The sequence below is a fragment of the Cryptosporidium ubiquitum genome (genome assembly GCF_001865345.1).
Source record: "Cryptosporidium ubiquitum isolate 39726 chromosome Unknown contig_14, whole genome shotgun sequence".
In the NCBI taxonomy this organism is placed as follows: domain Eukaryota; phylum Apicomplexa; class Conoidasida; order Eucoccidiorida; family Cryptosporidiidae; genus Cryptosporidium; species Cryptosporidium ubiquitum.
In genome coordinates, this window is record NW_021639825.1 from 39,061 (window position 1) to 61,978 (window position 22,918).

General features: G+C 31.4%; 11 protein-coding genes across 11 annotated transcripts; 3 read left to right on the forward strand and 8 right to left on the reverse strand.

Annotated features, from left to right (window-relative positions):
- Positions 1-432: 432 nt before the first annotated feature.
- cubi_00394 (uncharacterized protein) lies at positions 433-2,037 on the reverse strand (the record flags this gene model as incomplete). The annotated part of the gene is made up of 1 exon (XM_029017408.1): positions 433-2,037. The coding sequence occupies one exon, from the start codon at positions 2,035-2,037 to the stop codon at positions 433-435; it is 1,605 nt and encodes a 534-aa protein (XP_028873897.1).
- Positions 2,038-2,224: 187 nt separating this feature from the next.
- cubi_00395 (uncharacterized protein) lies at positions 2,225-2,736 on the forward strand (the record flags this gene model as incomplete). Its single annotated transcript, XM_029017409.1, has 2 exons — positions 2,225-2,341; positions 2,419-2,736. The coding sequence occupies 2 exons, from the start codon at positions 2,225-2,227 to the stop codon at positions 2,734-2,736; spliced, it is 435 nt and encodes a 144-aa protein (XP_028873898.1).
- Positions 2,737-2,977: 241 nt separating this feature from the next.
- cubi_00396 (nucleoside binding domain-containing protein) lies at positions 2,978-4,327 on the reverse strand (the record flags this gene model as incomplete). The annotated part of the gene is made up of 1 exon (XM_029017410.1): positions 2,978-4,327. The coding sequence occupies one exon, from the start codon at positions 4,325-4,327 to the stop codon at positions 2,978-2,980; it is 1,350 nt and encodes a 449-aa protein (XP_028873899.1).
- An 857-nt stretch (positions 4,328-5,184) lies between these two features.
- cubi_00397 (kelch repeat-containing protein) lies at positions 5,185-8,904 on the reverse strand (the record flags this gene model as incomplete). Its single annotated transcript, XM_029017411.1, has 1 exon — positions 5,185-8,904. One exon carries the CDS (start codon positions 8,902-8,904, stop codon positions 5,185-5,187), a length of 3,720 nt encoding a protein of 1,239 aa, XP_028873900.1.
- Positions 8,905-9,467: 563 nt separating this feature from the next.
- Positions 9,468-10,687, forward strand: cubi_00398 (uncharacterized protein; the record flags this gene model as incomplete). The annotated part of the gene is made up of 2 exons (XM_029017412.1): positions 9,468-9,551; positions 9,614-10,687. 2 exons carry the CDS (start codon positions 9,468-9,470, stop codon positions 10,685-10,687), a joined length of 1,158 nt encoding a protein of 385 aa, XP_028873901.1.
- Positions 10,688-10,833: 146 nt separating this feature from the next.
- Positions 10,834-11,451, reverse strand: cubi_00399 (60s ribosomal protein L15; the record flags this gene model as incomplete). Its single annotated transcript, XM_029017413.1, has 1 exon — positions 10,834-11,451. The coding sequence occupies one exon, from the start codon at positions 11,449-11,451 to the stop codon at positions 10,834-10,836; it is 618 nt and encodes a 205-aa protein (XP_028873902.1).
- Positions 11,452-11,953: 502 nt separating this feature from the next.
- On the reverse strand, positions 11,954-13,588 carry cubi_00400 (translation initiation factor EIF-3 subunit 7; the record flags this gene model as incomplete). Its single annotated transcript, XM_029017414.1, has 1 exon — positions 11,954-13,588. One exon carries the CDS (start codon positions 13,586-13,588, stop codon positions 11,954-11,956), a length of 1,635 nt encoding a protein of 544 aa, XP_028873903.1.
- A 389-nt stretch (positions 13,589-13,977) lies between these two features.
- cubi_00401 (uncharacterized protein) lies at positions 13,978-14,622 on the reverse strand (the record flags this gene model as incomplete). The annotated part of the gene is made up of 1 exon (XM_029017415.1): positions 13,978-14,622. One exon carries the CDS (start codon positions 14,620-14,622, stop codon positions 13,978-13,980), a length of 645 nt encoding a protein of 214 aa, XP_028873904.1.
- Positions 14,623-15,271: 649 nt separating this feature from the next.
- Positions 15,272-15,664, forward strand: cubi_00402 (uncharacterized protein; the record flags this gene model as incomplete). The annotated part of the gene is made up of 1 exon (XM_029017416.1): positions 15,272-15,664. The coding sequence occupies one exon, from the start codon at positions 15,272-15,274 to the stop codon at positions 15,662-15,664; it is 393 nt and encodes a 130-aa protein (XP_028873905.1).
- Positions 15,665-15,778: 114 nt separating this feature from the next.
- On the reverse strand, positions 15,779-16,648 carry cubi_00403 (ubiquitin-conjugating enzyme; the record flags this gene model as incomplete). The annotated part of the gene is made up of 1 exon (XM_029017417.1): positions 15,779-16,648. One exon carries the CDS (start codon positions 16,646-16,648, stop codon positions 15,779-15,781), a length of 870 nt encoding a protein of 289 aa, XP_028873906.1.
- A 1,042-nt stretch (positions 16,649-17,690) lies between these two features.
- On the reverse strand, positions 17,691-22,439 carry cubi_00404 (phosphatidylinositol phosphate phosphatase; the record flags this gene model as incomplete). Its single annotated transcript, XM_029017418.1, has 1 exon — positions 17,691-22,439. The coding sequence occupies one exon, from the start codon at positions 22,437-22,439 to the stop codon at positions 17,691-17,693; it is 4,749 nt and encodes a 1,582-aa protein (XP_028873907.1).
- Positions 22,440-22,918: the final 479 nt, after the last annotated feature.

The window sequence follows — 22,918 nt, forward strand, 5'->3', positions numbered from 1 at the left end:
TTTTACAAATCCTTATTCAACATACTGTAATCACTTTTAACTTAATTTTTTTTTGTAAAACTATTTTTAGATTTTATATTTTTCATGTAAATTCTGACAATTGGCGCCAAAATTTATTAAAAGATAATGAAAGAAAAAAAAAGTTAATTTAAGAAAAATATAAATATGAATATTATTACTTTTCTCCAATAACCTGTTGGATTTACTGGAGTTTTACTTTTATTGAATGTTTTCTTTTCATATTGAGAGCTTGAGAGCTTAGAAACAAGTTAAATATATTAGTGAATATTCTTTTAGTTAAATAGATGAATAACAAAGACATAAAATAATATTATTTGAAAAAAAACTATAAATATAGCTAGTATTTAACCTGTGATAGCATATTAAAAATATAATAAAGTGCATTGTTGGCAGGAAAATATGAAAGGTTATTTAATGCCTCCAGATTTTCACAATGCAGTCTTTGGATCCTGAAGAAAGTCTTGAACCATCTATTGACCAATCAATAGTGTAAACTTCATCAGCATGACCTGGGAGATCCTCCTTTAGCTTTTTAGAGCTTACATGCCAAACTTTGACGGTACTATCACTGGAGGCAGAAGCAATCAACCTACTATCTACTGACCATGAAACCATATATACCGGCCCAACATGGCCTCTGAGGACAGCAATGAACTTTCCAGAATGCCCATCCCAGAGCCTAATAGTTTTATCAAATGATGCAGACGCAATATATCTTCCATCAGGTGAAAAGGCCACATGATTTACAACCTTAATATGCCCAGTTAACCTGTGGATTGGTTTTCTTCCATTTTCCCCAAGTGGATCCCAGAGAAACATAGTATTGTCATCTGATCCTGAAAGAAGTCTCTCAAATTTGCACCTTTTTTTAAAATTCTCGATCGATTTTTTCGCTGCAGTAATCTTGTCTTGCAAGGATTTAAAGTTAAGCTTTAGATTTTTACCACTAGGGTAGTAGCAAGCTGATCTAGTTATGTAGTCAGTATTCAAAGCAAGAGTGTTAACCCAATGAGCATGACCTTTAAGATCTCTTAGAAGTTGACCAGTCTGTGGGTTCCAAACCTTAATTAATGTATCTCTAGAAGAGCTAACAACATATTCTTGATTTATTCCTGTCCATTTAACATGAGTAATCATTTCGGTGTGAGATGACAAAGTATTAATAATGGTTCCACTTGCCACATTCCAAATCTTTAAAGTAAAATCTTTAGAAGCACTAATTAACTTTGGTAAATATAAGTTATTTGATCCCAGCTCTGTAGTATTTTCCTCTTCATCCATTTTAATTTCATTAGAATATTCTATCAAATGTAAGGGTTGCCATGCTAGTGAGACTACAGCCTTAGAGTGGCCTTTAAGTTTTCTAAATACCTTATCTCCTTTAAATGGATTCCAAATACAAATTATATTGTCCATACCTGCTGAAGCTAATAAGGTAGAGTCTGGAGACCATGCCAGGGTAAGAACCCAATTTGAATGCTCTTTTAAGCACATTTCAGGAGTTTCTGTAAGAAGATCCCAGATTCTAACTGTTGTATCTCCTGACCCTGTTGCAAGAAGATTGCTGTCAGGACTAAAAGAACAACATAAAACTGCATCTTTGTGGCCTTGTAAAGAGCTAGTACATCTTGTGGCCGGCAAAATTTTAAAAGGAGTCATTGGATAGTACACAATCCTAAGCACATCTTCCGTAGAAATCCCTCCTATCTTATCAAATGTTTCAGAAAGTGAAAAAGAAACCTCCAAGTTTGAATCATTTAGACAAAAGCTATAAGGAGTATCTTCTTCATTCTCCAAAAGCTGATTAACCAGAGAAGTCAAGTCCTTTAAATTGGTTTCATCCAAGTTTATATCGAATTCATCGCCTACCTTGTTGCCATCTGGATCTATAAATTGAACATTAACATGGCGTTTCTGCTTCTGTTCCGTTGCCTCCCACAGGCTTTTCTCTTGATTTTCTCTTCCTACCCTCCTCTTCTTCATATATTCCATTTCTTCAGCATTATTTACTGTCATTTGCACTGACTTGCTGATTTTTTTTTTCTATCTTTTGAGTTTTCTGTTCTTAAGACAGCTCCAATATAATTAATTCTCTGATATCTATATTGAGCGGGCTTTTTGGTTATACTTTTTTTTTCTGATCATGACAATAAAATACAAGTACTATTAGATTAGTTCCAGAAAATTGGAAACTTATTATAAAATGTCGAATAAAGTGGAAAGTAACGCAACTTTTAGAGTCCCACCAAAAGTATTGTACAATAGTTTCTTGGATGAACAGGATTTGACTAGACTTTCACTAGGAAGTAAATGTGTAATGGTAAGTTTTATAATTCAAAATAAAATTGTGGGTTTCGCTAAAACAAATTTTCATTACTCACTTTAATTTCTCAATAGGATCCCAAAGAGGGTGGGAAGTTTTCATTATACAATGGATCAGTGGAAGGTCTGAATGTTAAGTTGGAGAAAGATAAAAAAATCGAACAGAAATGGAGATTTAGCTCTTGGGAAGAAGGTGTTTATTCAAAGGTTGTTATTGAGTTTAGACCCCTAATTGGAGAAGATGACTGCACTGAGATAGCATTAGTTCAGACAGGAATTCCATCTCTAGATAAATTTGGAAACCCTGGATGTCTTGAACAATGTATGATAGGTTGGGAAAGGAATTTTTGGGACCGTTTTGAAAAAATTATGGGGTACCCAAAATTTAAATAGATCAATTAGTTAATAAGAAACTAGAAGCTAGTAGATATTTATTTATTTATTAGATTAGAATAGAAACAAATACATTAGTCATAATTAACAGTTATAATAATTAGCAACATAATAAAGGCTTACAATGTACCTTGTAATGAGAATAAAAAGCTAAGTAGAATAGTTACTATAGAAATAGAGACGAAATTGGTCACTTTATGATTAATACAATATTACTATTCATATTAAGGGTAGTAAATAATCAAAAGTATTTAACCCATATAAGAAGATTCATAAGCCAGCTACCAGCTGTCATACCTGCTACATTATAAATGGCAAGAAGGAAAGATGCCTTTTCTTTATTATGCCTAAAGTATACAGTTTCAGGCCCATAAATAAAGGCAAGGTATGCAGAAAGACCATTAGTAAATGCCAGGAGAAATTGGACAATAATTTTAGTCCAAATAGAAGCAAGAAAAGATCCATAACTGGCATTTTTAATGGCTGCATAAAGAGGTATAAAAGCGAGCCTGGAAGTGGTTAGAATCCAAAGAAGAGATGGAGGGATAGTGAACCCAAATTTAGGTACGTGTCTTCCAAGCATATCCCCAAGATGAAACATTCCAACTAAAGTCACCATCAATATATTTGAATATTTTTCAGGTAAAAAAAAGTCCCATTCCGCACAAACTGTAGGGAAAACTGCCAGAGTAACCATAAAAGACATAAAAATATTATAAAGTTGTGGCCAAATCTGTCTGGTTACTTCCAAATGGCTACTTCTGCATTCATAACTATTTTCGGTGTCAAGGGAAATAGGAACTGAGAGTAGAGAATCTTCATAGGAAAATTGAGAGTCATTTCTGTTTTGACTAGCAGATAATAGTGTGCTTGCATTTGATTTCTTACGAATTTCAGCAATAGCTGAGTAACTCCAGGGAGATTTAGTTAGTGATTGAGCCAAAAATGCAGCCAAGAGTGAAATAACTGTGCTTGCAGCAAACATTATGGTTACTAGAAGCTTTCTTCCTTGAATATCGTGTGGGATTATCATGTCCAAAATAATTGTCAGAGCAAATGTAATTGCTCCACTGAAACTTTGCCCTAAAGATACATCCGAACAAAAGCTTTCTGGCATAATAGCTGCCAATGTAAATGTCTCTGGTATCAAAATTGCACAGCTAAAAGCTACAAGTCCTGCAATTAGAATATTTAAAGAGCATCCCCAATAGGTACCGTGTAGAAACCATATAGATAGACAAATGATTGAAGACTGTAATGCACCAACACAATTAAATATTACAGTACAATGGTGAGGATCAAAAATATGAGTCAAACCAAAAACCATAGTTAAGTTACCTATGAATACAGATGTCATATAACTGGTTTGAACATATTGAATAAATCCCATTTCTGGAAATAATTGTTTATTCAGAATTCCATAACAACTTAAGTATGTATTCCACATAAATAAAGAAGCTATACCAAATGTAATAAATACTAGGCGAGCATATAGCCTTTCACGTCTGGGGATTAGTCCTCCAGATTGAATTAAGGATGTAAAGTAAGGAATGCTAACCGTACTTGAGTTCTCTAGTCCTTCAGATTTCATTGTAATAATAGAATCTTTCTGAATAATATTCAATTTTTAGAATAAATTCATTATAATTAAAAGTCTTCTTAATCTGTAAAAACTTGGGTTCTCTAAGAACAAGTATTGGATTTCAGATCAACTAAATTACCTGTAATCTTATTTTTGTTGAGTAAAGTTAATAAAGCCAAATACCTTTATTTCTTTTCAATGTTTCTATAATTGAAAACTTTAATTAGAAATAGTTTGTTAATAAATCCTCGTAATTAAAAATTTTTGTTTTATCACCCTTGCAAACACGGTAATTCTCTGCAATCTTACATTCTTTAATCCAAATCCCTATAGTTCAAGTTTGGCTATAAGTAACAAGACAATCAAGATGCTGAAGTTTTCTAATTCTAATCAAATATTTACTTTCAAATAAGTGCAATTACCAATATTCTCAACTTCTTAAAAAGTCCTTAATTATGAGAAATATAATACATCCAAATTATATTCTTCACAAGATTAACATATTGTTCAAGTAAGCTGATGACTAAGCTACTAACCATTAACAATTTCCCGCGGAACTCATTTGTAAAATTCGGTATCGGATTTTTCTTAGCGTTTTGGCGGGCTTTCTGAAAACGGCATACATAACGGAACATGTCAAAAAGGCAATTAAAACAATAATATGATTTGAACAATTATATCAGATGAAATTGAGTAAATAGAAAAAAATATGTAATTTCAAAAAAAAGAGATAGCAATTCAGTATACTTATAGGCATAATCAGATATTTAAAAAGTTTGTTGCCTTGATATATGCGATTTAATAAGCAATCAAGTGGGCTTTAATTGTCATTTTTTTTTTCTGATTAGTTTATAAAAAGAGTTAAATTATCCTTCTAATTTGGGGATTTTATTGGGCCGAAGTAAGCTTAAATCTTCAGAGTTTGAATTGTTAAATTCAGCCTCCCATGCCTTAAGCTTATTTTGGTCAAGATGAATGTTGATATATTCAGAAATGATTCCTCTAATGTAATCTTGAAATTCTTCAAAAACTCCGGTTCTTTCTAGAACGAATTCTTGCTTGTTACTGGCAGGTTTAAGCCATTGTGGGACATTGATTAGAGCAGTTACCTGGAATTTATTTGCTTCTTTAACTTTTGTATTTGGGAAAGTGTGTTCTAGTCTCCTAATTAGACGGCCATTATAATACAGCAGGATGCCTGCTTCAAATAGATGCTCAGATTGAGTGATTTCGGAGTTGATAGAAGAGATTTCATTTGAGCGTTTTGCATTTACTTTTCCTATTTCCGACTCCGTTTCCATTGAAATTTCTTGTTTGTCATTATTCTTAGAAGTTGAAGAAAGCTTCCCAATTAAGGCGAATGCACCATCATTGGAGCCATTTTTGTAGATTCTAGATAGTTCCACAGAGTACTTTAGATGCTGAGTTAAAAACTCGTATAAGCTTAAGGATTCAGAGTTATTGTCATAAGCAAGAAGTTTTCCTTGGCAAAATATTTTTTGGGTTTTATTCAGGTAAAGCCAACCCAAATAAGTAGACAGAGAGTAATCTATTGAAAATCTCTCAGAATTCCAGTAAGGGGAAATAGAAGAATTCATTGTTTCCAAAGATTGTGTAAGAGTCTCTTCTTCATTAGGGATTGAAAATTTACAGGAATTGTGATAGTTTAAGTCGATAAAAGAGTTTTCTTGATTTAAAAGATTAATTCCCATCTCAGAAATCTCCATATACTGAGTTGGATGCAGTTTTATATACTCTTCATTCAAAGAAAACATGATTTTTGTACCTGAGCAAGAATCTATTGAATTAAAATGGTCATAGAAAAGATCTGGATCTTTCACAAAACCATATTTAAAGATTAATTTTTGGTTCTCTTCATGTTCTGATATTGTTGATCCTTTTGGAATTAAGGGCTTCATTGTATCAGAATACCAGTAACAAATTGGAGTCCAATATTTATTTTCGACCAGATTTTCTGATTTCATAATATACTTGGAGATTAAACCTACTCCAATATAATTGTTTGTTTTTGTGAAAACCATACAGGTTTCAGAAAGACGTGAAAAGGCATGTTTAAATCCAAGACCATACATTTTTAATGATGAACTTGGTTTCAGATCCGTTTGATATTCAACTAGTGAACCATTGGAATCAGTTCCAAAATGTCTAAATAGTTTATTTAAGTCTTCATAAAGAAGTCCTGAACCATTGTCTATAACAGAAATATAGTTTTTGCATATTGAAATCTCAAATAGACTAGAGTTAACTTCAGTAGAAAAGGAATTGTCTATCAAATGAGCAATAGCTCCAAAGATCCAGCTTTGAGATGAACTTAGAGGAGAGAATATAGAAGTTGAAATTGAAAAGTTCTTGTTTGGCTTTGGCTTTAAATATTTAGAAACTGAATCTAAAATTAAGGATTCTTCTGAAATAAGATTTATATTGTTTGGCTTCTGATTCTGATCTTCTTCATTACAAGTATTAGAATAGTATGGCTCCAAGCCTAATAATGAAAGTGCAAAAAACTTATTCTTCTTGGTTTTGCTCTGATCACTATTTTGATCCAACTTTTGGAGAAGAACACAGGGGATTACTGTGTTCTTATTAATGGAGAATGTCTCGAACATTAATGATGTACCTCCTAATATAGTAGTATTCGAGAAGTCATCCTGGTCAATTAGAGGGGTGAGGATTGACTTTGTAGTAGGGGAAGGATTAGAGACTCTAAGATTTTCTATACTTTTCCATTCATTTGAATTGATATCTAGAATGCTCATTTGAAGTTTTTTATTTGAGTTAAGTTCGAACCTTGAGCTTTCCATACTAAACAGAAACCAGTCTTGATTATGCTTGGCATCTTCAGAAACTGATTCTTGGTCATTCAAACAAATGGGGTAGTTTTTAATCAAAGGAGATGTGCATCCTCCGATGAAAAGCAGTTGGTTGCTGTAATTGGAGTCATTTGGAGTTCCAAGCATTAGGTCAGTAATTCTCTGAACTTTAGAATTAGTCTTGGGAAAGCTTAAAGAAATACATGCATGGAGAGAAGATGAAGGCCTTGGAGACCCCATAGAAGATATTTTGGTCCAGTGGCCTCTAATATTTAAATTCTCTATATCATGTTCACTTGAATTTATTGTAAATGACCAAATATCATTTAATAATATTCCAATGTAATTATCATCACCATCTTTTGTTCTACTTTCGCCTCCATACACCAGAAATGTTTTCTCATTAATCCAAGCCATGCTATGGCCAAACCTTGGGGTTGGAAGTTCAGTTTGGGCAGAGTTTGGTGCAGGAAGGACAGCTACCTGTGTCCATGAGTTGAATTTGGCGGAGAAAATCCAAAGATCATTAGAGGGAGAAATCTCTGTTAGACTTTTTGTAAGACCTCCAAAAACAATGACAAATTGGGAAGATTTACCAGTGGAATATTGTGGGTATGTGAGCGATGTATGGAAAAATCTGGGAGTATTTGCACAACCATTTAGTATATTCCAGCTTCTGGTTTTCATATCAAATACAGAAGTTGTCTCAGAAAAGCTGAATTTTCTGGAAGAGTCATCCCAGTAGAGCCCACCTGAAAGAAGTATCTTAGGACCAGATTGAGACATAAGTAAATTACTAGAATGGTGTATTATAGATTTTGGAGTAGGACCAAAACAACTAAAGTTGGAAACTTTTAAGGTTTCTATATTCAAGACTTGAATTTTGTCAAAAGAGTGTAAAAGAATACTTCTGATTCCTTGTTCTCTTTTTGATGTTTTTATTCCACCCAAAAATATCAAGTATGGACCACATTTAACAGAAGAATATCCCACATTGGGGATTTCTTCAGAATCAAAACCATTAAATGGGTACAGTTTAACAGAGTTTTGAAGGAAGTTCTGGATGTTTGTATAGGATAAAAGGTTTTCAAGTGGAGAAATCTCTTTTTTGAACTCAAATGAACGAAGCATCCATGAGAAGTCTAAACTACCATCATTTTCTAAGGGTCCTTCAAGAGAAGTAATTAGATGATGAAGTACTTTATCTCCCAATATTTGAGAAAAAATGAGAAATATATCGTCGTATCTAATTTCTCCCATCAAAAATAAGTTGATTGTGTCCCTAATCTGTTTTCTCTGCTCTCCCGTGGTTACTCTATCTGAGCATAAAACATTTAAAAGATTAAGTAAAGTTGGGAGTTTAGTATTAGTGCATTCATTTCCGATTTTAATATATTCTTGCTGAAGAGCAATTTCAGTTCGTAGTTCCAGTTCTTTATTCCAATGATTGAGCTTTTCCCTAAGAACATTGAATATTAGATTTAAATCTCCTTTCTCCTCTTCTTTACTAAAGTTTTTTGAAATTGCAACTATTTGTACTCGAAGCCGTTTAGAAAACCCCTCACCCATATCTTCTGGTACTGTCCTATAGTATAATTTAAAGTCAGGAGCAGAAGGTATCTGCATCACATTACAACTCTCCAAATCCAATCTTCTAAGCGCAGTTTTATCGTCCTTAATTAATATTAATGTCTCATTTTCTAAGTATATTTGTGCATTCTGAATATCACCTTTATTTTCCTCGTGATCCTTCATTTGTTCCTTGAGAGCTGTTATTTGCTTCATTAGTAATGAAGAAACAAACCTCAAATTCTATTTCCCAACAATCAAACTAACAGAATTGTTGATTGTTATGCTTTAACTCTTACATAAAAACGCTATATTTACTTACCTTAATCATTCATTACAATTATAAAATAGGCGCCAACTAATATTTCAAGTCTTATTTGGTACCCTAACATTTCAAGGGCGTAATATTAATTGAGTAATAATGGTGATGCAAAAGTGAAAGAAATTAACTGAAACTATTTTTAATTATGGTAAATTTCTACAAATCTTTTGTAGATTTTGTTGAGTTAAAGTTACTTTTAAAATGCTTTTATATCATTTTTCACTTTAATTATATTTTTAGTATATTGAGTTTTGGCGGTAACCAATTTTTTTATTTAGTTTGTGTGGAAAATATAAGTAGGTTACACATGTTTAAAGAAAATAATTGAATATTATTAAGTAGTAGGAATATAATTAAGTATGAAGAATAATTGAATAAAAGGTTTAGAAAGCAAATTTTAAATTTCTTTTTTTAGACTCACATTTAGATGGAGAACAGTAAAACAAATTACAAGGAAAATGAAAAGGTTTTGGTAAATGGAATGAATTTTGAGATACGCCCAAACTGGAAGGTAAGTTTCCTACTTAGTGGACCTTAAACTGTAAATGACATGAATAATTTGTGTAATATTAGGATAATGACATTAGTGAAATTTACAAATATAAATTACCTCCTGAAAAGCAATTGGAAAAAAGAATACAAAGGGTATCTAAGAACTACCATAAAGCATCTTCAGAATATAGAAATTACCTAGAGTCACTGAGATCCGATGAAAGAGTATTTTGGAGTCTGTGTAGAAGTGTCTCACCTGTAAGAAGTAAATCTAAAGAAAAAAGTAAATCTAGGACTGTTTATAAAGGTAAGAGTACAGATGATTCAAATATACATACAAAAAGTAGTAAAGGTTCAGATAATACCAAATATCAAACAAATCATGAAGCTGGATCTGGGATAAATTTCAGAGGTAGAAGTAAGAGAATCTACAGTTCAGAAACCAGAAATGCTTGTTCTCTTCCTCCAAATTTAGAACAGAAACAAAAAATTACTTCCAATGGAAATTTGGAAACTACTCAAGATAGAGAAAATAATGGAGAAATAGATTTATATTTAACTTATGTGAGGTTACAATCTTGTATTGAAAAGTATTCAAGGCAATTATACAATTTATGTAAAATGATGGATTTGGATTCGGAAGATGAGTTCTATGAAGATGCATATTTCGAAGAAATTAGCTATGGAATTCCTGATAGAGTTATCAAAAATACCCAAGTAGAAGACAAAAAGGGACATACAGAGATTTCTGCCAGTTTTGTTAAGACTGAGGAAAATACATTGGAGAATAAGTCCAACACTCAACCTCAAATTTCAAATGAAACAATTAATGAAACAGCTTCTAAATGGTCAACAAGACTTAGAGCTAACCAGAATTCAAGTTGTTCTCCAGGCTTTGATGCCAATAATAATCCTATCAGCCCTTCAATGAAACTCTCTAAAGCCACGCGTTCAAGATTATCTCTTAAAGAAAAGATTTCTAATATGAATCTCTCTGAAATAAATATTAAAAAACAAATTCACATTAGCAATAATTACAAAGACAAAAATATAGATCCAATTTTAAATGCCGAGGATCAGCCCATTGCTAATGTAATAATTACGCAAAATGCTCACATATCAAAACAGCCGTTTTCTTCTCTGTTTAATATGTAGGAGTGCAAATACTCAAATAGAAAGACAATAACATGCTTTTAAAAATACTTAGGCATACTCTGTCTAAAATTAAAATACATATTCCAACCAGAAAACGGACCTCAATTATACGAACTAGGCATTTAGAGATCCGACTATAGATCAGTTTAACGATATCTACGTAATTGGACAAGTTGTCTGCGACGATAGACTGCTCTTCTAGAAGGTCTGAGACGAGCAGCTCTGCCTCCTCTGACTTGTAAACCTCTTGATTTTCTGCCTGCAGCAGTAAGACCTCTTTGCTGACGGTGTTTGTGTACTGGGTTGCAGATGTAGTTGATTCTTGCATCATTGCGGATAGCTGGGTGAGCTGGGTCAACTAAGATAACCTCATAGAATTTGTAGGTGGCGTCTTGGCATACAAAGTATGAGTTCAAAACACGGAGACCACTACAGATTGACTTTCCTACTCTCTCCTCGGCAATAGCTCTTAAATTGCGAGTACTCTTCATTTTGCAAATACCCTGGTTCTTTGGCTTACCATAAACAATACCCTTAGCAACACGTTTCTTGCGGTCACCACGTCTTACTCTAACACGATATATAACATATCCTTGTTTGGCTTTGTAACCAAGTCTTCTGGCTTTATCTGGGCGTGTTGGATGACTGCATCTCATAACTGCTGGCAACTGACGGTATTCCCATGATCTAATTCTCATAAGGAAACGCAAGATGTCAGACTGTTTGCGTTTGTATAATTCCTCGAGGTACTTGTAAGCTCCCATTTTTCTAAAAAAAGTTTATATAAAAGTGAAGAATATTAATTAGTCTGCCTAAATGCTTTTTAAATATTTTTTTTTGCCGCCTTAAATTGTAATTATTTGCCTAATTATTCGTCTTTTTACATTACTTAAAACAATTAATTTGTATTTATTGTGTTTTATTACTAATTAAATATTAAAAAAATTCTTTAGAGACAAGCCAAAACTGTCCTGTTTTTATATATATTATTTAAATATTAATAAATAAATGCAATATTTATAAAAAACCGCATTCTCCCGCTTAATGGTTACCTAATAAAAACTTGTCTCAAGCGGGAAATTCCATGGCTTAAATAATATAAGAGTGCATGCAACTAAAAATAATAAGTAACTAATACAAGAAGAGTTTATTTCGATAATTTTGCTATTTAAACAAGTTGAAAATAGAAAAATATTTGAATTTTTATTAAAGTTAATTTATCAAGAGGCTTGCTAATTAATAGTAAAAAAAATAACATATGCTAGTTTATTCCTTATGACTTTGCTCATCCTGAGGAAGTTCACTACTTTCTTCATCAGGTATTCTATATACTCTAAGTACATGCTTGACGGGAGTTCTAAGAATGACGTACTGACCTTCTGGTTGTTCAGACAAAAGATCAACCAAGGCACGAACAATGCCCCATGCATTCTCTTCTTTAAGCCCCATTTGAGCGCTCAGTTCCTTAGTTTTATAGGATTGGACACTAATAATTTGGTGGCTCTCTCTATCATTAGGAGTTCTTCTAACAATATAACCAAGTTTGAGAATGTCACAACTGGAAAGTAAAGCTTGTGTTGCCCATTTGGTTAACTGACAGGCATTATTTCTAATTTCTGTTGCAAGGAGAGCACCCTTTTGACTCTCTAATTGTGTATTCCAAGTTTTAACAGTCTTTGGATCGTACTCATTTAGAGCTCGAGCAAAAATGAATCCGCTATTTTCTGATTCAGCATTTGGAATTTGAGCATCTATTTCTGTTCTTATCGCAACTCTAACGGTTTTTTGTGCATTTTCGCTGGATGATGCCCCAGCTCTTGGGGGTAGAGAGAATATACGATATCTGTAACACTTAGATTCTACATTTGCATCTTGATGTTCTTCAGAAAATGGAATTGGTTCAAATTGTTTGATAATACCTTCATCTCCATTAATTTGGATATTTTGAGTGTAATTCTGATTAGATTTCAAAGCCTCTAAGCCAAGCAAATGAGGTCTATTGTTCTTATTTACATTGTCAGGTAGAGGAGGCTCAGCTGATGTTTCATTAACAGTAATTAAATCAATAATTGAACCATCTTGTTTATCAAAGATGAGCTTCCCGTCTACATTTGTTACTAAAATATGCCATGAGTATTTTGATTGTGCAGCAGCAACCAAACATGCCAAGATCTGATCAGTAATTGCAACATCAATGTTCTTTTCTGGCTGAAGTAAAGCGTCTCTAAGTATCTCATCATCGGAAGTTGTAGGTTGAAGAAACTCCATGTTTCCAAAATCTTTCAAAGCCATTGGCAATTTTGGAGAAATACGGTCCATTGATTTATTATAACTTTTTAGTGTACCAAACCATCCAATATCTTCAATTGTTGATTTACTAACATCTAAGAATTGTTTTGGTAAAGACGAAAGAGGGATCTCTGCAACCGATATCCATGATGATAGTGGCTCTATTGACCACTCCGTTAAAGTTCTCATACGAGAAACAAATCTGTGTCGAGAATACTGATATTGTTGAGTGCCAGCTTGACGCATCTTTGCATTTTTCTTTCCTTGTCTTAGTAACATCTCTGCCTTCTCCTGTTGTTGTTGTTTCTGATGGTATGCCTGAGCTGTTTCTTTTTGAAATTTTCTTTGTACATATCGTACCTTGGTTTTCGGAAATGGACGAGAATCAACCAGATGGAAGTCTTGATTATCGGGTTGAGATGACTTTGGGTCTCTTCCTCTTGAATAACTTGTGTAAGAAAAGTCGCAAACAGCTCCCAATCTGTCAATCTTCATTGATGGGGCAAATGGAAAATTTTGTATTCCTCCTAAGCAATTTTCTTCTGCTTTAGACTCCATTGATGGAGTCCAAGTATCTGGAGAAAAATTTAATACGTAGTTAAATTTACTCATGTCTCCAATGATCTCACTAAATCTTCTTCCACTCCTTAGTTAAAAATACAAATATTGCTTCCTTTTTAGGTTTAAAATATTTAACAAGGAATGTTTATGCACTTTTTATTCGTAACTTTATATTATTCCAAACGCCGGTATTATATAAAATAATTTCCCGCCTATTTTTATTGTCTTAAAAGGGAAAAATAAATAGAATGAGGAAAAATGTTAATTTAAAAATTATATTATTAGATTATAGTGGTGGTAAATTTATATTTAATAGGATGATGTATACAAATGTGTGAAAGAAAACATTACTTTTCTTCCGAAGTTCTCAATATTGTATATTATTTGTATCACAATAATAACCTAAGATATTCAATTCACATAAGAGCAGGTATATACTTTTATCCTTCATCATTATCCTGTGATGAAATGACTTGCACTAGATTTTTGTTATTTTTACAACTCTTATTTCCTGATTTTTTTCTTGTTAACATATTATGAATGGCTTTTTGTTCGTCTAATGAATTATTTGAATTAGGATCATAATTGAATGATAACTCAGTGATGTCATCCTCATAATAGTCACTTTCGTTATCATCTTCTTGTTCAATTTGGCAAAACTCGTTATTTTGAATATTTCCAAAATCTAAATCAGGTACTTCCAGAATATCTTTATTTGAAAGAGAACTATTTTCTGGAAGCTTTCCATTAACATCAAATACTCCCATATGCACATTCATTATCACCTGCTTATCTTCATTGTAATTTTGAGTTACAGTTTCATTTCCAACAGTTTCACACAAAGAAAGAAAATTTTTGGCTCTTTTTAAAATACTATTATCAAGAAGAATTGGTTCTCTTTTCCATGGAGGAAGTTTATCTTGGCTGTCATCTTTTTTCTTGCAGTTAATAATACTGCTTTCATCGGCTTTATTATGATCAACAATTAAAACTAAATCTTCTATTCCATTGGATTCTTTTTCTTCATTAATATCTAAAAATTCTCTATTATTGACTATACTTTTCTCCTCTATCGGTTTATGCATTTTCAAATGTATACTAAATTTTTGATTTCTTTTCTTGTGAACTTTATTTGTAAATTAAGTTTATATAATATAAAATTGTATTCCTAATGATTATTTAAGATATAAGTACAGACAACTAAACATATCATTCATTTATGACCAACAAAATATGAACAAAATGAGTTCTAAATAGTTTTACTTTAATCTGTTTTTCAAATCATATTTTTAGATATTTACATAATGTTTTTATATAGGTACCGTTTTAAAAAGAAAATTATTAACAAAGTTGGCGCCTGAAATTTAAAAAATAATAATGCAATGAAGTTTAAGAACTATAAAAAGTGTGCAGAAACAAATGGGGTTTAAAGACTAAGCCTGTACTAATTAGAAAGACTTCATTGAAACGAGAAATTAAGATGAATTTAAGAAAAATGAAATTTCATTATTTTACATGTATAATAGTAATAGTTAGGCAAGGATTTAAAAGATTGCCGCCTTGAGCGGGAAAAACAATTATGAGAATAAGATTAGAGCCGCTAACAAAGTTAAGAAACTGAGAAAATTCAAAAATTGGTAATTAAATACGAATTCAGTTTGAATAACTGTGGTATATATAAAAATACGAGATATTCATAAAACTTCAGTAGAGATTTTTAATTGATACAGGGAAATGTCAGTATCAGGAAAGAATGGGACAGGCTCATCAGCCTTAATTCAAAAGTTAATGGATGCTGAGGTAGATGCTGAGGAAATTGTTCGTCGTGCAAAGGAAAATAGAATTTTAAAGCTCAAGGAAGCTCAGATTTCTGCAGAAGAAGAGTTAAAGGTATTTAGAGAAAAGGAAGAAGCTCAGTTTGAATCCGAGTTTAAAAACCTTTCAGTAGAAGATTCTGTAGATCAAGTTTTGGAAAAATCAACAGAAGAAGCAATTGAGCTAGTTAAAAATGATTTCAAAAACAATGGAGGAGCTGTTGCAGATTTGATGCTAAAGAAGGTGTTATCTGTGGACCTTTCCTTATCTCCCACAGTTATTCACTTGGCTAAAATTGGGAGGATTCATTAATATGATTGGAAATGTTCTCTTAATATTTCAATACAATTTAGAATTCTGTTTGATTCAAAAACAGTTTATCAGAAAAATATTAAATCTTATTATTAACTAATACCTGCAGTTTATTTATTTTTGTTTTGATTGGTGTTTATCAACAATGTTTAAAATCCATTCACTAAGTAGCTCTTTTTGCTCAACAATGTTTGATGAGTTATTAACACACTCTTTAATGTACTCCACAATCTCTGTTGAAAGATTATCATCTACATTGTAATGAAATTCTTGCTTTTCCTCCTCTTTATCTTCCTTATGTTCAGAATCAAAGTGAAAGTTTAGTTTAAAAGGAGAGAATTTGGAATTGTATAATCTGCAGGACTTCTCGATTGAATCTTTTACATTTCTCTGAATTTTATATACTGCTTTCTTAGAATCATTTCTAACAGACTCTGACATTTCAAAGTTCCCCACTTCTTCATTTTCTAATTTATATGATAGCAATTCTGGTAAGTAAAATATATTCTTAATAAAAAATAACAAAGCTAAAATATTATTTTGAATCTTTGATTGCCATTCGTCAGGAATGTACAACAAACCATTACTATTGTTAACTAAGGGATGTGCTGGCGGATTTAAAAACTCTACTTTATGGGTTTTTAGCCCTGATCCATCCGATGTATACTCTCCTTCTAATGCTAATTCTATTTGAAACCTATAGAATGATCTTGCATATAAACCAGAACGTACAAAAATGCCTCCCTGCCATGTGTATATATTTTCATATTCTGGTACAACATATAATCCATCTGGAGAAAATTCTAATAAACATGAATAATCTATTAAACATTTGTAATCCAAAATGATTTGTCTTACTAATTTATCATCGTTGTTTCCATTAGGTCGATTTTTCTTTAATAACTGATCGGATCTTATGGGAAAGTATGTTAGTCTTGAATTTTCTACTTCCAAAGTTGTTGGATTCCACAATGCCAAATTCATTAGGTATTTCTTATATTTTGTTAACCAAATATAAATTTATTAAATCTAATTTCTTCTTATCTATACGATTTATTTTCAAAAAAAATTTATTTTCTGTTCTTTTGATTTCTTTTTTAACACTTTTTTTTAAATCTTATTTCTGCACACTAAATATTAATGCTAGTATTTATTTTTTTTCTTAAAATAATTCTTTTTTCTACTAAATCTTATAATTATTAAAATATACTAATTTTTTACCTTAATATCTTTGTTTTGCATTGACATTCTCTTCTATTTATATTTCTAATTTTTTACTACATTACACTTCTACTTGAACACCATTTTTTTTTTTATGCATACATATTCTTTTAATAAATTAACTTTTATGCTTTTTTAATGACCGCCTAAAAAATGGCGCCACATTGGCATGTCAATTTTTCATTTTTTAAATGTGTGAAAATAATTAATGGTAATAGTAAATTTTTTTATTAACCATGAAATGTATTTATTTGAAAGTTATTGTCTCAAAAGATATTTCTCTATTTTTTAAAATGTAATTATCATAAAACGAGTTCATCAGTAATATAATAATTAATTCTAGTAGTATTTGCTTTAGAAAACAAAAGTTAATTTACCTACTAAAGTTACTAATTTACTTTATTACTGATAAAAAATATATATCTAAAAATTTACTTCTAATTTCATATAATAAATATTATTGTAGAAATACGTGCAAAAATAACTAAATGTAAACATTTTCAAAAACTATATTATTTCAATTAAATATTTATTTTTTAATTGAGCTGTATTGAGTTTATTTATGGTATCAAAGGAAATATTATACTGAGATTTTGCTTTAAAATGCATTTATCTACTCTCAAAAAAATAGAAAATTCAAATGTATACTAATAGTATAATCGATATTTCTAAATAGCTTAAATCAAAAATAATCTTTTCTATGATATAAATTAAAATATTACCAGTTTTTAAGATATCTACCTGTCTACAATTTCCAAAATGAATAATGTTTAAGTACTTATTTAAAGAGAAAAAGTAAAGATATTCAATCAAACTGGACAGTAATAACTGCAAATACCGGGTGATGATCACTAATCTGACATTTTTGATCACTTTTATAGTCAATTATCGAGACTGTATACCCATTCAAACAATTAAAATCAAAGGAATCATCTTGTTGATTAGTTCTAGTATCAGTTATACGAGATAATTCGGAACCTTTTGATAAAACAAAAATTCTGTCACACCAAGAAGGGGTTCTAGAGGGATCATAACTATATTCACCTCTGATATACTTATAAGTTGGTAAAAAAGAAATTTCTCCCTCAAATAACTTGGACATAATCTCATTATCTGATTTCTTCTCTAAAAAAAATTGGTCAAATTTAAGTAGCTCACTCAAGTTTTGCTCTTTTATTAAGTCCATTACTTTTTGTTTGGGAAGCTGAATTCTAAAGTTAAAATCTCCAGCAAGAATAACTAAATCGTGGTCTTGTAGAGAAGCACCACTTCTTAGAAAACCTTTAAAATTAGGGATTTCATTAAAAACAGAAGACTGAAGAATTAGCTTAAGCTGTGAATTTCTTTCTTCTCTATATTGTTCTCCAGAGACCAGATGGACGTTGGTTAGTACAATACTTCCGTATCTCTCTATATTCATTCTTATCATTACTGCTCCTTTATTACCAGTATTACCCATGAGGCCAAGTTTCATTGAATTTGACTCCACAGATTTAACAAAACGGTGGAAAGATCTTCTGACAAAAACTACACAAAAAAGACCAACCAAACTAATACTGTGGAGCTTTACGTATTTATCAGCTCCTAAAGACTGAAGAGCCAACATTTCAAATGTGGCCTCTCTGTTTTTATCATTCTGATTAAACATTACACGAACACTACTTAATTCAACAATTTCTTGTACACAAAAACAAACAATACTAGTGTTTTTAGGTAGGTTTGCTTCAATCCAAGCATCCAAACCTACATTTAAAGTTTGACCTCCAAGGTTCCAGGAACAAATCCAAATAGTGAGTTTCTCATTATTCAAATCTTTAGAACTTAAACTTAAGGATTCAGGTAAACTCTGGACTTGTACTGACTTCTTTGATAAATTACCTTTGAATAAATCATCTGTCTGACCTAGTATATTTGAGTTAGATGGATGCTTATATAACAGACAGTCTATATATTGTTGTCTTGAAGAATCTTCAAAGGTATTATGATACAATCTTCTTAAAGATTTTACTGCATGATCAAGGTTTGTAGAGAGAGAAACTTTTCTATTTTTAATTACTCCACTAAATACACTCCCTGCTCCAGTATAATGCTCACTTATAACATCTCCATTCTCTGCCCATAATAAGCTAAAAGAGTCCTTCAAAGTAACCACCCCCATACCATTTAACAAACAGTTTCTAAAAATTTCAAATGAAGACAAATTTCTCTTATTTGACTGTGAAAATTCTTTGGATCTGTAATCATCTAAATCCATTGTTGAAATATTTCTGTTCATATCAAGATTACTTATTGAAACAGAGCTGTTATAATTTTTACCTGCAGATTTTTTCATTATAAATAAATGTCTCTGTCCAATATCTCTACATTCTGTTTGAATAGATGAACTTCTAGTCTCAAAATCCCCTTTGTTTATTTTAGAAGGTATTATTGGATTTGACAAAGTAAGAGGAGATCTCATTACCTTACTTTGAGTCTGATTTCTTAAGCTACTGGAAAGAGAAGAGTTCACAGATTTTGGAATTAATATCTGATCCAAATTCTTACCATTAATAATCTCCAAAATATTGGTTTCTTCTGTTTGACTCTTTTCACCACTATTTAAAATTAATTGAAACCATCCAAAATGTGATAGTTGACTATTTAGTAAAGATTTAACAAAACCTTCTTGAGATATATTACTAACTTTTTCCTTATTTTGTAAGCCATTGCTTTCTAATGAACATGTTGAAATAGATAAAATCAAATCTACAAACCAAGTCCATGCTATATACCACTGTAAAGCATTTGTTCTATCCAAACAATCCAAACAGTTGGTTCTTATTACTCCTTTTTGTCTCATCTTAATAACAAGTTCACTCTTTTGATCAACTTTTAACACTAATGAATTGTTACTATTCTCTAAAACTTCCTCTCTAGTTTCAAAATCATCCAGATCTAAAAGATTTGCAAAAGAAACAGGTTCTTGGTTATTACTTGAAGTAGTTTCAGAACAAGGTTTAGAGTTAGAGCTTGAAAATACACCATGGAAATAACCAATTCTATCTCCAAAGTCTTTAGCTAGAATTGAAACGTACTCATTTAATGCACTTTCAAATCCTTGATTCTTTACCTTTTGGTGGTAATCATAGTTTGTATAAACAATAGGAATTGCTTTGCAGCTACAAAAACAAAAATCATCTTGATTAGATTCATGTTTTTTTTTGCAGTCACATACTAACCCTGTCTCAGAGTCCTCAGAATATTTAATATTGTCATATTTGCTTTCAATATTCAAATTATAATAGTTAATTTCCTTCTTTAAACCCAAACTTAAAGCTTGTTCATGAGCTGAAGAACCCAATAAATTAACATAAAAAACCTCTCCATACTGTTTAACAAGCTTAACATGATGCTTTTCAAACATATAACTAGAATAGTCATGATCAAAACATGTGATTGCACAAGAGTTTACACCAGTTTGCTCCCAAAATAGAGGAATTGAACCTCTAATTTGAGTAAATGCAAACCAATGATCAGAATTGTTTATACATATCTGTAACTCTGACTCAACAAAGTTTGCAACATTTGCATTTTCATCTATACCCCTTGCATTAAAGCGTGTTCCACCCCTTTCCCATGATCTCCTGGACATCAAAACAATATCATATCTTGTTAATGAGTCCACATAATCACGGTAACACATTTTGCATGCAAACTTATGTCTACATGCAACCATTCCATTATCACTACATGCACATTTTTGTTCACATGTAGCTGAATTGGTGCTTTTATTAATTTGGGGAAATAATTCATCAAGATCAGTAAAAGAGTTGATGAGATTCATTCTAAGAGAAAGAATATCAGGACCAATTTTAATATATCCAGGACCTTCAGGGGAGATAACTATAGCTTGATTACAAAAATACCCTTGTATTAGAGGAGTTATCCACCGAGGATCTACACCAGAAATGAGAACTGGAAGAGAGATATTTCTGTTCCAAATGAACCTAGAGTCACCAGTAATTATATAAGCTTTGTTTTTCATTTCAGAAAGAGTTTCTCCGTTTTCACCTAAAGTTCCCACTCTTTCTTTGTGATCAATCCAGGAATTTTCAAACTTTGTTTGAAGAGTATGTGTAATATCCAGATCAAAACTGTAAAAAAACCCTCCTAAAGAAATCATTTTTGTAACCCCTTCAATAAGCCTTTCTAAATGGCTCCTTCTCTCAATTAGAAGCTCTTCCAAAGAAAGGGGTGAATTTGAGTCTTTTGTTTTTGATAAATTTTCAATAGAACTAAAAGAAAGGTCTTTTGATAAATAATTTGTTGGTGAACTACTAGTACTTAATATTGGGTTACTTTGTTGTATATTAATTGAATTTGAAAGTGCAGTGGAGACTGTACTTAATATTCCCGAAGATACATTGATAAGAGAGTTACTTATCCAATTAGCTCCTGATTCAGTCAGAAGCGAAAATGATTCCTTATTTCCTTTTATTGGAGAGAGTTTTTGCAATGTTGAAGAAACCCTATTAATCCACTCTATTTTCTCACTAGATTTGCTTGTTTTAATATCTTGTTGGTTTTTACCAGCCTTGAGATGATCAACTACAAGTTCAGACTGTTTTTTAGAGAACTCAGTAGTTAATTTAAGAGTATCTTTTTCATTCTGACTTGTTGTTGGATGATCTAAATTGAAGAACTGGGTTTCTATAGAGTTTGAAAATAAAGGAATTGCTAAAGATTTGGTTACTCTGTTAATTGTTTTGTAAGCTCCATTTTGGTAAATCACACTTGATATATCCCCATCAGTAGAAACCAACAAATAAGGTTCTTCAAAAACAAATAAAATACCAAAAATTGCCAAGGCTTTTATAGAAGCTATAGAAAAGCCAGAAAAATCCAAGCCTTGGCTTCCAATTATACTTGCCTGATTTGCATCAAGCTTTTGACTAGAGTTTGTTTTGTGTAGTTCTGAGCTATGAAAAGGTATATTAGTCTCATTTCTCATTGAATTGCGATGTGAAGGACTATCTCCCCACTGACTCATTGGTGAGTCCCAAGGATTAATTATAAGTATACCACTTTCATCTTTTTCAAGTACATTTCCTATAATATTTCCATCAATATTATTTTCTGAATTCAAAAATTCTGGAGGTCCATATAAGCTTCTAAGCTCAGTTAAAAGAGGAATATCTTCTTCTGATAATATCTCAAAAATACAATTACTGGTAAAATCATAAAGCTGTTTAGTTTCAATACTCAAAGGCTCAGAATATAAATCCTTATAAATTTCAACAAATTCATCCAAGGATTTATTTTTTCTGTACTTTGAGATTTGTTCAATTGATTTAATTTCTTTTAAATGATTGATTCCTTTTGGTCTTAGAATAACCAAGCGTGGAAAAGATATTGTTTGCTCATCGAATAAAGTGACTCTAGAAGATGTAGGATTTGGGTCTATATCCTCAACAGAAATTTCTAATCCGCCTACAAAAGTGTGGATTTTATAGTAAAACTCTTGTGAGCATTCTCCATTATGGATACATTTCCATCTAGTCTTCGAACATCCCATTATATTAAACCTTCTCACCTCTCTGAAAAAATCAGAGAAGAGCAAAATAACCTTCTTATTCGAACTAACTTTCTTTTATTAACATAACTTAACTCATTAATTTTATTTACTTACTCACATTTCAGTTTCTTATGGTTATTATTGTGAATCTTTTTTTAAAGGCGGTCACATATTTGGCGCCTAAAGAAGGTTTTTATTTATTAATATAATTTAGGTAAAAATTATGCATATTAAAGATGAGAATAATTGTAAAGCAAGAAAACTCGTAAAAGCTTAGAAGATATATATATATATATGTAGTGTACTATTGATGCTTTAAAATTACAACTAGTTGTGCTGCAATGTGATAAGAGGAAGATAATAAAAGTTAATGTTACGTAATAATTCGTAGTGACAAATTAGTGAGAGGTCTGTAGGAAAATAAAGTGGGGACTAGAAATAATAGGATTAAGCTAGGTTAGTTAATTAAAGTTAATTAA